The sequence below is a fragment of the Tiliqua scincoides genome, chromosome 1 (assembly GCF_035046505.1).
Source record: "Tiliqua scincoides isolate rTilSci1 chromosome 1, rTilSci1.hap2, whole genome shotgun sequence".
NCBI classification, from domain to species: Eukaryota; Metazoa; Chordata; class Lepidosauria; order Squamata; family Scincidae; genus Tiliqua; species Tiliqua scincoides.
Genome location: NC_089821.1, coordinates 104,547,236 through 104,560,792, shown reverse-complemented (window position 1 = coordinate 104,560,792; position 13,557 = coordinate 104,547,236). Strand labels below are relative to the sequence as shown.

The 13,557-nt window shown below is 41.7% G+C and overlaps 1 protein-coding gene across 1 annotated transcript in view; it reads left to right on the top strand.

The window, feature by feature from the left end:
- LRP2 (LDL receptor related protein 2) overlaps positions 1 to 13,557 on the top strand; it is a 173,702-nt gene that overhangs the window by 82,761 nt on the left and 77,384 nt on the right. Inside the window, exons 22-29 of the mRNA XM_066621620.1 lie at positions 111 to 350; positions 767 to 886; positions 3,101 to 3,217; positions 4,260 to 4,637; positions 6,914 to 7,162; positions 8,348 to 8,559; positions 10,737 to 10,921; positions 11,388 to 11,616. Coding sequence (XP_066477717.1) covers positions 111 to 350; positions 767 to 886; positions 3,101 to 3,217; positions 4,260 to 4,637; positions 6,914 to 7,162; positions 8,348 to 8,559; positions 10,737 to 10,921; positions 11,388 to 11,616 — 1,730 coding nt within the window. The remainder of the gene's footprint in view (positions 1 to 110; positions 351 to 766; positions 887 to 3,100; positions 3,218 to 4,259; positions 4,638 to 6,913; positions 7,163 to 8,347; positions 8,560 to 10,736; positions 10,922 to 11,387; positions 11,617 to 13,557) is intronic.

The following is a 13,557-nucleotide window of genomic DNA, read 5'->3' as shown; positions in this document are numbered from 1 at the left end:
GCTTTTTTCTGTGGTTATCTAGTTGTAGTAATTAAATGTTCTTAGTATGTTTGCATGGAAAGCTGTTTTGAAAGAAATTCAAGCATCCTAGTGTTTTGTTTCTTTTTCAGACTATTCTTGTGCCACATCAGCCTTTACCTGCAGGAATGGCCAGTGCATTCCCGGCCGATGGCGATGTGATAAACATAATGACTGTCTTGATAGTAGTGATGAACAGCACTGTCCCACAGAAGGCCCCACGTCATGCCCGATGACTATGTTTACCTGTGATAACAGCAAGTGCATTCCCCGAATTTGGCTATGTGATACAGACAATGATTGTGGGGATGGATCAGATGAAAAGAACTGCAGTAAGTATTAGAACAAAATGGTGTGTTTTGGTTTGCCTTCGGCATGAAGCTGTAGTTCCATCTAAAGAATGAATTTTTTTGAAATTCACTTGTCATAGTTCTTACTATGTGATTTATCCTACTATGTGACTCATAGTGACTTATCATAGTTCTTACTTAATTTTTTACACTTACTTTAAGCCCTTTTGCCCAATAGGGGTCTGGAAGGAGGCTCTTTTTGTCTCACTTCTGCACATCTCCTGTACAGACAGGATTTGATACAGAAATCTTCCCCTCTTTGTTCATGAACTGGAAGAAGGCATTTGCAAATCTGAGGCTTGGAGATGTCATCCTGACCTATGGTTTTATCCTGGTTCTATATGACCTCTGAACCAAGTCATTGTGTTAACTTGAGAATGTTTATTTTGTCTTTATAGCTTTAATAGAGACATGTGAACCTGGTCAGTTTCAGTGTCCTGACCATAGGTGCCTTGATCCAGCTTTTGTCTGTGATGGTGATCAGGATTGTGTAGATGGAGCAGATGAACATGATTGCAGTTAAGTATCATCTTTAAGTATTTTTAAGTGGGGTGCTTGCAATAAATGTAGCTCCGACTTCAAATGAATTAGCTTTATACTGATTTTGTGCTGTCTTACAGCCCATTTCATTTATTTAAAATAAAGGAGAACCCTCCTAACCTTCCCAAGCAGTTGCTGATCTGTTTTTTAAAAATTTCCCCAAACATCCCAAAGTCTGTAATCCTATCCACACTTACCTGGGAGTAAACCCCACTGACTGTCATTGTTAAAAGCGTATACATAGTAGCCTCTTAAAAGTACAGATCCATAACATTTCCCCAAATGCAGTCATGTACCATGGAAGCATTAAGTCTAAAATATTGAAACTAAAATACACATTGAAATGTATGGGGAAGTACCTGAAATTGGTTCAAGACAATTTCACCTAGTGGGTCCTGACCCACAGTTTGAGAAACACTGCCTTAGAGTCATGCTGCAGGAAGGATCAAGGAAGTTCTTTCCAGGCATCCGGGGTGAGAGGAGGGAGAGAGAAGAGGCCTTAAAGTGACAGTGACAATTTCTGTGGGGGGGAGGAACACACAGGAATGAGGATGGGTTTCCTGGCAGAAGGGCAGGGAAATCTTCCTTACTTCCACCAGGCTTGGGGAAGCAATGTACTGTTTGGAAAAAGAAGACATGCATAATACACATGTTTGAAATGCTGAGGATACATGGCAAATGCTCTGGTGACCCTTCTGAGAGAGCCATCTACCTTAGGGATACACAGCAGTATTTCTCTGTGGGTTGCTACTTGTGCAATTCTGTGTTAAATACGCACTTGTGCCCTTGTGCAATGTGAATAGTAAATCATACTAATTTTACCACTCATTAGAGATGTTAACTGATGGGATGGGAAAATCCAGCAGGGCTTGACTAGAATCTAGAGCAGCGGTGCCCAAACCCCGGCCCTGGGGCCACTTGTGGCTCTTGAGGACTCCCAATGCGGCCTTCAGGGAGCCCCTGGTCTCCAATGAGCCTCTGGCCCTCCTGAGACTTGATGGAGCCTGCACTAGCCTGACACAACTGCTCTCAGCGTGAGGGCAACTGTTTGACCACTTGCGTGAGCTGTGGAATGAGAGCTCCCTCCACTGCCTGCTGTTTCACATCTGTGATGCAGCAGCAGCAGCAAAGGAAAGGCCGACCTTGCTTTGTGCAAGGCCTTTTATAGGCCTTGAGCTATTGCAAGACCTTCATTTATTATTATTTTTTCATTCATTTATTATTATTAATTTATTCATTAAAGTCCATCTTTAATATATTCATTTATGTAAAATTATGTAAATTCAAATTTTAAATGTAAATTATTTTCTTCCCCGGTCCCCGACACAGTATCAGAGAGATGATGTGGCCTTCCTGCCAAAAACTTTGTGGACACCTCTGGTCTAGAGTCACGACCCCCTGCAACTCAACTTGAAAACGAGTTGTAACGGGGGCACTTTCCAAGTCGCTGAGTCATCCCTTTGTGACTCTAAAGGACTTGAGTCAAGTCATCTCCCTTTTAAAAAGCCTGCTGTGAAAAAAAATGAGGCTGCTGCTGGACTCTGTGTGTGTGTGTGAGAGAGTTCACTTAAAAGACTCCCCTGCTGCCCCATCCCATCTGTAAAGAGGGCAGGAGAGGGTGGGAGGGACTGTGTGAGAGCGCGGACAGAAGCACCAAGAGGGAGAAGGGTCACACGCAACAGCTGCAAGGCTTACCAAGATGACCCAGTCCTTTGTAGCTCTACTCAGAAGTAGTCCCATTTGCACTGGCCATTCAATGAGAGTTCTTTCCCTCAAGTAACAGCCATGCGTGATTGCTGTGGAGGAATGCGTGATTGCTACAAACATGCATTTTTGCAACTCAAGTTGGAGTCACATGACTCGAGTTCCCAACCCTGGTTAACTGCGCTGTTCCACTTGTTAGAGATGTTAACTGTGTGGTAATTGTTCTCAGTATTTATTTTCAGAATTTCTCAGGATGCGTGGCAGTTGCTATATTGGCTTGTAGAGAAGAAGAATGTGACTAGATATCTCAGTTTTTTCACTTTAGGAAGCTCTTGTTTGTCAGAGGAACTAGTGAGATTGTTCAGAGACACATTTGTTTGTTGCTGTTTATCATGTTCTCAGTCTGTAATACAACTTCTAAGACCCTGATTAGAACTTTGCCCCTATAAAGTGAAACCTAAGATAACAATTCCTTTTTTTTATTGTAGTCTACAACTGTAGTTCTACTGAATTTAAATGTGCAAATGGAGGCCGATGCATCAGTAGTTATTACAGGTGTGATGGTGTCTTTGACTGCAATGATCACTCTGATGAGGCTGGTTGTCGTAAGTACATTATAAGAATAGAAAAAAGTACCCTGTTGGTGAAATCTTATGGAAAAGGGTTGAAATCTACTGCACACAAGATTAGGCTGTCTGCAATAACTTGGCTTAAAGCAGGCAGTAAACTGTTTTCTCCAGTGACTGTATAGTTTGTTAGAATTGGCATCCCTTGTACACCTTAAGTTTGAATCAAGATTTTGTGTTGCTGAACCAATTGTGTGACTTTCGAAACAAGTATAGTTTGGACTTGTTAATGTCAGTGGGTGGTTTCTGTTTAGTTTAAATGAGATTAAATCTTAATTTCACCTTTCTGAGAGAACTGTGTTTCATCAAATGTAATATTATTATGGTTATAAATCATAGAATGATTATAATTGCTGTTTCAAAAATTGTGAGGCAACATTATGGGTTGTAGCCAGATCCTCTCTTTTGCTCTCACTGCCTCGTGCAAGGACTGTGTGTGCAGTTTTTCAATGGATCCTGCTTCCGTCCCCAGCCCATTTTGCCTCATTCCATCTTGTTCCTGAATGTCTTCCAACTCTCAGGAGCAGATTTTGGGGAATGCAGGCAGTTAAAATAGGAAGGGGGAATAGCGGAAAATTGTGCCTCTCCACCTTTTGCCCAAGACAGTTCAAGCAGAAGAAGGGTTTGAACACAACCCTGATGTATGTATGCAATTTAATATGTGCAAAGTTCTGTATTAAAACGTCGCAAAAATATTAACCAATATTTTTATTATTAGTACAGTAGTGATTCCATTGATATTGCACAGCATTTCCACTACACTCTTTGAGCAGAAATTTCATCTTTTTTTAAAATCAGAGTTGGTTCTTATTGCAGTTCCCGTTTATTTCTAAGGCTTGCTACCACTCATGCCAGAAACAAGTGTACATCAATTACTATGGGGTGTGTGTGTGTGTGTGTGTGTGTGTGTGCGTGTGCAGCTTTTATTTATGTGTGTGTATGTGTGCATGCACCTATGTGTATAGAGTGTACACACAGACTCACAAAATATCGTCTCCAATATTTAATACTGCTGTTTCAGCTACAAGGCCACCTGGGATGTGTCACCAAAATGAATTCCAGTGTCAGTCGGATGGCAACTGTATCCCTGCAAACTGGGAATGTGATGGGCACCCTGATTGTGTGGATGGTTCAGATGAACATCACAGGTGTCCACCCAGGACCTGCCCTCCATCTCTTTTCCGCTGTGATAATGGAAACTGCATCTATCGTGCATGGATCTGCGATGGTGACAACGACTGCAGGGATATGAGCGATGAGAGAGACTGTCCCACGCAACCCTTCCGGTGCCCAAGTTGGCAGTGGCAGTGTCCAGGCCACAGCCTTTGTGTGAACCTGAGCAAAGTATGTGACAATCTAGCAGACTGCCCTAATGGAGCTGATGAATCGCCTCTTTGCAGTAAGTGATCATTTTGCATGCATGCAGGTCTTCAGAGCCTGCGTTGTAGCAGCCTGAATGTTGGACATGGACCAGGGAAACCTAGGATCAAGTCCCTGGTCCTCCACAAAGCACAACTTGGTCTTTCATTATTTTGGCTTATCCTACCTCACAAGGTTGTTGTGAAGATAAATAAGAAAAACCACGTGCACTACCCTGAGCCTGAAGGAAGGATGTGATAAAAATGTAATATATTAATAATATACAAAGCACTGGTGCGCGATGAAAGTTAATATATTGAATCCAGCATTTCCATACAGTTGTGTACTATTCCTAATGTTTGAAAGAACAGATGATATCAAATCCATCAACATGATGTTATGAGGCCACTGACAGGTGTGTTGCAAGTATGAGCCGAGTGCATTATTCTTTGTTCAGGGAAGTGCTTTGCTTAACTCTAAAATGGTTACTTATGTATTAAATACATTATAAATTTACCACTTGAAATTGGAACTTAATCAATAGTTGCTTTTAATTTAAAATGAAATTTTATTCAGTCTTTAATATTTTCTTGAATATTTCTAACTCTTACCTGTTATTAAATCTTAAGACTTGCAAATAGCCAGAGGTAATGCTTCTGATGATTACTTTCAGTGTTGATTTATACTTAACTCTAACTTCTTTCTTTCTTTCCTTCCTATTTCTAATCAATGCAATTCTCAGATGAGCCTCAGCCAGGTATGATCATAAATCATATTAAATTCAATGTTTTGATCAAAGTTTCAAATGGCATTTTTTAACTAGAAGTTTGTTTATAAAAAAAGAGGTCCGTGATGGATTCAGATGGGCTTGCTTCAGGGTTGTTTTTATGAGTCAATTATCTTTGTTGAGGGTTGTTGAGATGAGAAGGGAATCTCAGAGTGTTTCAGCCACACACTACTACTGTACTCACTAGCTCAGGGAATAGTCTCCATTCACCTCTGCGTGACCAGGATCCAGTGACCTTATGTGCATACAAAGTGTTTCTTCATAATCACAGGGAAGCAAATGTCTTTCTTTCCAGCTGCACTTCTGTGCCACAGTAAATGCCATTGTGGAGGCTTCTCCAACTTTCAGAAGCATTTTTGGGAGGATGATACAACAGGGTGCAGTTTGTGGAGGGCATTTGATGATCCTGGTATATGCATGGAACATGCACATCCAGCTTTTCATATTTCAGCCACAATCACGTATCCCAAAAGGATGCAAAGAAGAGCAAGGAGCCCCTAATTATCCAGGAGCTCCTGTTTGCTTTCACTTTAGTCTGAAATGAATTTCTGGATTTTGTTCAAACCATATCTAGCCCAGAGGCTTAAAGTACTTAGGACTTGTGGTGTTCTGTCAGGATACTTGCTTGTGTAAATAAGGGTGCAATCCTAACCAGGTCTACTCAGAAGTAAGTCCTGTTTTGTTCAGTGGGGCTTAGTCACAGGAAATTGTGGTTAGGATTGCAGCCTAAATCTCATATTGCTTCTATAATGTTAGCCCTTAATTGCTCATTTTATGAATTAAGGTAGGGATAGCTTGGACAATAAAGACTGCCTTTGCTTTTTTTGCAGTGTGTACTTAGAAACTTTAAAAGTCCATTTTTGTTTTTTTCTTGGGGAGTAGATTATAGATTTCACATATACTGAGAAGAGGTGGAATATGTGATTGTGTTTTTTTTTTGAAAGAATCATGCATGGCAAATTAGATATCCTGAAAAGGAAAACAATCTTTTGTTCACCTTAATTGACTGGAAAATTCAGGTGGCCATAGGACAGTGGTCAAAATTTGCAATCTGTTACAAACTGTTATTGCAAAGAGACTGTTAGGTTAATGGGGGAAACTGTAGCTGTGATTTTTGAAGGAAAATAATCTTGCTTTACCCAAGAAAGTAAAGTTTACCATTTGCCAGTTTTCTTAGTGTGCTGTTTGTAAAACTGCTGTTATTTAGAGATATCTGTGAACTAGTGATAATTTTCATAAAGTTATTTTCCTGACACCCAACAGATGATATCCCAGCTATGACATCCCACTGGGAATGTAACTTTCCATACTAGTTATGTATGTAGCAGTTGTCAATTGACTTAACTTTTTCTGAAGTATACTAATTATATAATATACTGATCAGTATACCATCCTTTTACTCATCTTTTTTGTGTAGTCTTTAATACTAACAAGTTTTCTACAGGTGAGCAGAACCTGTTATTAAACATTTGTGATGAATACTATTTTATGTAAATACTGGCTGATGTCTTTTTACCATTTCTTTACAGACCAGGAGAGTTGTTCTGATAGTAATGCAGGCTGCACACATGAATGTATCCAAGGGCCTTTTGGAGCTCAGTGTTCTTGTCCATTTGGATACCAACTTGCCAATGACTCCAAGACCTGTGAAGATATCAATGAATGTGATCCCCCAGGATTTTGTAGCCAACACTGCCACAATGAAAGAGGGTCTTTTAGGTGTTACTGTGATGAAGGTTATGTTTTAGAACCTAATGGGAAGACTTGCAAAGTAGCAGGTGAGGAACACCAAGAGTAGGTGGTGGAGAACATGCAATGATAACACCGTGTCCTAGCTATTAGTTACTTACAGCTCAATCCTGTTGGGGCTGTTTGTCATGCGGTACAGCGACACTGAAACGGCTGCGACTGTATACTGCGAGGTCACAGTTGAAGGTCTCCTTGGAGTAAGGGAATGTCTGTTCCCTTACCCTCTGTCAGGCCCCAGCAGTCCATGTGGGTCTGCAATCACTGTGCAGTGCAATCACTGGCGCAGATTCGAATAGCCCCCTGTAGGGCTTTTAGGGACAGGAGTGCAAAGAGCATGTGGTGGCAGCCTCTGCTGCCACCCCCTCCCAGGCCTGATCCACCCTCCTCGCACTCTCCACCCCCATTTCCCCTCTCCCAGCCACCTGGCAGTGTACTTATCCCAGTTGGTGGGTGTAGCACCAACGCTAGTGGAGGTGTCTCTACCAGTGGCACTGGCCTCAGTATGGCTGCAGTGTGCGTCTGTGGCTTGTTTACAATTGTGTATGTGCAACCAAATAAATTCAGCAAATTGGTATTCAGCAACCAAATAAATTGTGCTGAGCTTCTAGCCCCGTCAGTACAAAAGTATTTTGTTGGCAACAGCAGGATTGCATGTTTTGTTGAGTTGATCAGTATTGAAACAGCACAACAATTTGATATTTCACTGGATTGTCTTAATTAGCTGTTTTTTATGTTACTGCATTTTTATTATCTATGGTTACGCAATAAAAGTATGTTATGACAATGACAACCTCTGCTACGATATTTAATACTGAAGGTCATTTGTTTTAAAAAATCACATAAAGCCATTGCAATATGGCTGGACTGCCCAGTGACTTCCTCTCCTCTGACTCACGAAAGGGCTTACTCCTCCCTTACCATGCCCCCAATAGCTTTTCATCTCTAATCTTCCCCTTCCCAATCTCCTCCTCATGCTGTTGCTATAGCTGATCCTCTTGCATTTTTTTCTTCCTGGTCACCCTGCTACATTTGTTCTGGCGTAATACAAATATTGTGTTTTTATTGATTGGTTGTGTCATGAATGGAACATTACCATTTCTTTTTTTGAAAGGAAGCCTCTTCTAATCCAGTCTAGCAGTTATGTGACTGAAGTAACCTGCCACAGTTGTTAGTTAATGGCTTATTTTTTGACTTTCACTTGCCTATTTTTGCAGAATCTGGGAATTTTCTCTTGCTAGTGGCAAGCCGTAACCAGATTGTTGCCAACAACATCACTTCCCAAGCACAGCACGTTTATTCTTTGATTCGAGATGGAAGGAATATAGTTGCTATCGATTTTGATTCAGTGACTGATCGAATCTTTTGGTCTGACACCACTCAGGACAAAATTTGGAGTGCATACCAAAATGGGACTGACAAAAAAGTAGTAAGTTCTTGTTGAATGCAGATGGATTCTCTTTGTAAATTTTGTAGCTCGTATTCTTTGACCAAGGAAATGGGTTGATTGGATAGGCACACAATTCCATTTCCTGTGGCAGTGCCTACTCTCATACCAAAATGAATGTACTGTTGAGTGAGGGGGCAGAAAACAGGATTCTGTTATGACCTATTGAAATCTTTTCATGACTGTTGTGCTTGTGATTGACTGAACTGATCTCTGTAAGAATATTTATTTATTGAGAACTTGTATCTTACTTTTCTGCTTATAAAGGTTTTCATAGCTGTTAATAAAATTAATGCAATTAATGTACAATTGAAAAATTAACCAGGAACAATGAAGAAAACCACATAAAAACTGGTCGGAGAATATAAAGCTGTCAGATAAAAGTAGACAGCTCTTCCAGAGGAGGGGGTTCTGCAACTTGGGTGCTGCCACAGAAAGCTCTTTCTGCATTTCTGCTAGATAAATATCTGATCAAGGAAGATTCATAAGAGGGTCTACCCAATTAGCCCTCCAAATACAGACAGGATCATGTTGGAAAAGGTGATCCTTTAAGTATCCCAGTCCCAAGCCAATTTAAGGCTTTATTAGTCACAATTAGCATTTCAGAGTCCCAAAATGAATTAATAGCCAGTGTAGCTGGAAAAGCAAAGGAGTCACATGTAATATTGAATGTTTTCTCATTTTAAATAATGATTTTAAAGGGGTGGCTGTTTCTCAGTTTTAGGGCACAATCCTATCCTGTGCTGGAACAGGCAAGCCAAGAGACATGTGCTATATCCAGCGCAGGATTGTGGCCATAAGGGCTCAGCCAAAGGCAAGGGGAAATTTTTCCCTTACCCCTGGGTAAGGGCTGCTGGCACCTGTGGGTCTCCTCGGACTTGCGCCACCTCCTGAGGTGGCGCAAGTGCGAGGAGAGTGGAGTGACTTGAAGCCGTTCCGTTCACCCCAGGAATGGGGGCTGGGATCCAGCATAACTGCTGGATCCCAGCCCCGCCTCCCGCTCCCGGGGCTGCCCACCGCCCACCCACCCCCTGCCAAGGAACATCTGCCTCCTGCCTCTTCCTCGCCTCCCTCCTGCCTACCTTTTCTTCTTGTGTCAGGCCATTTGGGCCGCAGCTTGCGTCAGCCTCCGTAGGCCAGCACTTCTCGGCATGCTGGCCCAACTTCCTCTCAAGGAGGTGCAAATGTGCCTTATGACACGTTTGTGACCCTCCTGGGCCAGCGCAAGAGTCTGGCATCAGCCCAAGGGCGCGTTTGGATTGCGCCCTTAGCGTGATTCATTACTTAAGGAGTTTTTGGTATAATGTGATAATTTTATTGTTTAAGGATTCTGCCCTTGATGAAGAGTGCCAGCTTGGCTTATGTAGGGCACCATATGTAGGGTTAAGTAAGGGTCAAAATAGATATGCACACGAATGGGTGCACAGGAAGTGTGCTTCTAACCAGAAACACCTGTTTTTCTTCAACAACCATGTAGGGCAGTGGTAGCAAAACAGGTCTGAACTGGGATGTGCAAGGAGAGGAGGTTTCTTGTCTCCACTTGCATGGTGATTTGCTCCAAAAGCGGCAGTTCCATTGAATAAATGGGAAAATGAACAAATGGGCAAATAGCTGCTTTAGGGGGATGAAGTTCAGCATGAAAGCAGCGTGCAAGGAGGGAATGTCCTGAACAGGTTGGTTCCTGACCTGTTTTTCCTCCATGTGACTATTCTTGAGGGAAAGGGGTGCTTCTAGTTGGAAACATACCTCTTGCACATGTGTGGGTATGTATACCTAATTTGGTCCTCAGCAGTAGTACCTGTGAATTTGTAGGATATATTTTGGTATCTTTGGTGCTCCCAGTGCAGCTCTTCTGTACTTTTTTCTTTATATACTGATATATGGTTAACGTTATTCCAGTCGCTACATATATGTATAGGAGATTGCTTTTAGCTACATTTTAGTTTTACAGGAATAATTTTAGAACAGTAATTATCAATTGTTTGGATGAGTTATTTATCCTCTTTTGGAACATGGTGCATGTAGTATATCTTAAGTGTGTTGGTCAGTAAGTTGGACAAAGTTACCCATTTTCTCCATAGGATGATGATTAATTTTTCCTCATTTTGACCGTTAAGCATTACAAGAGTACCAATTCATTCTTTCGTTGTTTTTGGCAGGTTTTTGATAGTGGCGTTACTGTAACAGAAAGTATAGCAGTGGACTGGGTAGGCCGCAATCTTTACTGGACGGACTTTATTTTGGAAACTCTGGAAGTTTCCAGACTTGATGGAAGCCACAGGACTGTGCTGATCAGTGAAAATGTAACAAACCCAAGGGGACTTGTGCTAGATCCCAGGATGGAGTAAGACTTCCTTTTTTAATGTGTCTCTGGGTCTCTACACATTATTTTATCATTGCTTAGATGTATCTATTTATCTACCTGAATGAATGACTAAAATGAACTTCGCATTTTAAAAAAAAAGAAAGCTGAAATTTCAAAGATATTGAATTATTTGCCCAATACCAAACTCTGTTCTTCCACAATGCACACACACAGACCTTATGACAAAGGACCATTACTAGCCAAATTTTGAATCATAAATGTATAGAATAAGTTGCTAATTACAGTTAAATGTGTCATTTATAATTTAATTATTAAATGTTTTTACTCATCTGACAATGAATTTCCATGGCTTCTGACTCACAAGCCAAGGAACCTGTTTCAGTCTTTGGCAAAAAGCTTATTCTGACACTTATTCTGACATTTCTGAATGTAGAAGTGGTCTTTGCCGTCTTACCTGTGCTCTTTAACCACTTGCTTTCTACAGTGCTCATGTGATGTTCTGGACAGACTGGGGTCGGAATCCTCGAATTGAAAGGGCGAGCATGGATGGCACAATGCGAACAGCCATTGTCACTGACAAGGTCTATTGGCCCAACGGACTTTCCATTGACTACCCAAACAGGCTGCTTTATTTTGCTGATGCCTATCTTGATTACATTGATTTCTGTGATTACAATGGAAACAACAGGCGACAAGTAGTGGCAAGTGACTTGGTACGAAAGAGTACATTACCCACTGTGTTATGAGCTTTTGCTGTCCAGTGCTTTGCTGTGGTGTGGAAGCCAACTTGGGGCCCAGTCCTATCGTTCCAGCGCTGATGCATCCCCAAGGTAAGGGGACAAATGTTCCTTTACCTTGAGGAGATCTTTGAGACCCCCAAAGCAGGATGCAGCACATGCCTGATGGGCACGGCCGCATCAGCGCTGGAAAGTTGTGTAGGATTGGACTTCTACTCCTTTACTTCTGCTTCTTCCATTCCGTTTGCTGGTGCAGCTGCTACCATCAGTGTTGAGACATTGCTGTTGCTGCCACTCCTTCTTAAACTGTGGTGCAGCTGTGCCACATATTTGCTGGGTTCTTTCAGACTGGGAAGGTAATGTTGAAATGTTCTTTCAGACTGGGAAGGCTGCTAGTGGCAGATACAGTTAGCAGAGTCTTTGGAGCAACACTCTCTGCCTTGTATTGGTGAAGTGTAAACGGATGTAGAAGACGGTACATTTTAAAACAATAGCCCTGTTAGTTTAAAAAAAAACCTGTATTGTAACCTTTTAAAGACTCTCAAATTATATACAGTTGGCCTGCCTCTTACATTCACTTTACTTGCACGAATTCAACTACACGCTCTCGGCAAACAAACAAAACCAGAGGAAAAACAACTGTTAAATAATGAAAGCAATTCCACCCTCCATTCCATTTACAAAATACAGTGGACCCTCTGCATCTATGGGGGGTTCCATTCCTGGACACCTCCCTCACCCCCGCAGATGCCAAAATTTGTTCATAGTGAAGTCTGCTTTAAAAATGTTTTTTAAAGGAAAATTTTTTTTTTAAACTGTATTCCCAATCTTAGTGCTGCAAACTGTGCCAGCTGCAGGCCAATCTCTCATGCTCCCTGAAGCTACTTCCAGGCTGTACCTAGGCCTGCCCCACCCTACCTTGGCCTTAGCACACTCCAGAATGCATTATGGAAGAATTTCCAAACACTTTCGCTGGGTGTGCCAGGGCCAAGGGAGAGGTTGTGGGCATTAGTGTGACCTGTAAGTGACTTCTGGGAGTACCAGAGACTGCCCCCTGGCACACAGTCATGGGATCTGTGGATCGACATATGGTAGAATCTATGGATACCGAGATGGCAGGTAAGGCAGGACCACTGTAAAGGCCCTGGAGTGAGCCTGAGATTGAAGAATGAAGCTACTGTTCTCTCATCTCTCAGACTTGGTTCCTGCCAGCCTGTTGTAATTTTTAAAAAGACAGTATGTATTTTTCAGATGTAAGAGATTTTCAAGGTAATTTTGAGTATACACTATTTTGGCTTTATGTGCTGACTGTGGAACATAACCCTTGTGTAAGATGCGGGCCAACTATACTTGTTTGAGGAAAAAGCTAGCTTTTCTCATGAGAGGTAAAGTTGTCTTTTTGATGGTATCGTCAGTGCCTCAAACCTCCTGATCCTCTGCATTTTTTCTTTTAGTGCTCAGATTACAAGAGGGTCAGAAGGGGCTTAGTCCTGTTAGCATTTGTGACAGCTCCCTTATCTGCTGTTTGTGAAAGACTGTAAGGGGACCATGATTTGGCTAAAATTAGGCAACTTCAGTGATTGGAGCTTGTGAATTTCTTTAGGAGTCCCTTACCCTTTCTCCATAATTTGAGCGCTATACTATTTTGCTTAACAGTACAGATATAGGGATACAGTTACAGATATAGGGAATAGGTACTGTCTCAGCTGTAGCTAACAACCAGGCAAGAGCTAAAGGAACAGACCTGGGAACTCAAGGAATTCAGGTCAAATGCCATAGGGCAAGCAGAACAAAGTTCAGAGGCTATGACCTAGCTAATACGTAGATAGTCTGAATCAAGGATACAGAATCTGTGAGGCATCATTAAGGCATTCTAGGGGGGAAAAAAGGTGATCATATTGTCAGTAATCTCTTTCT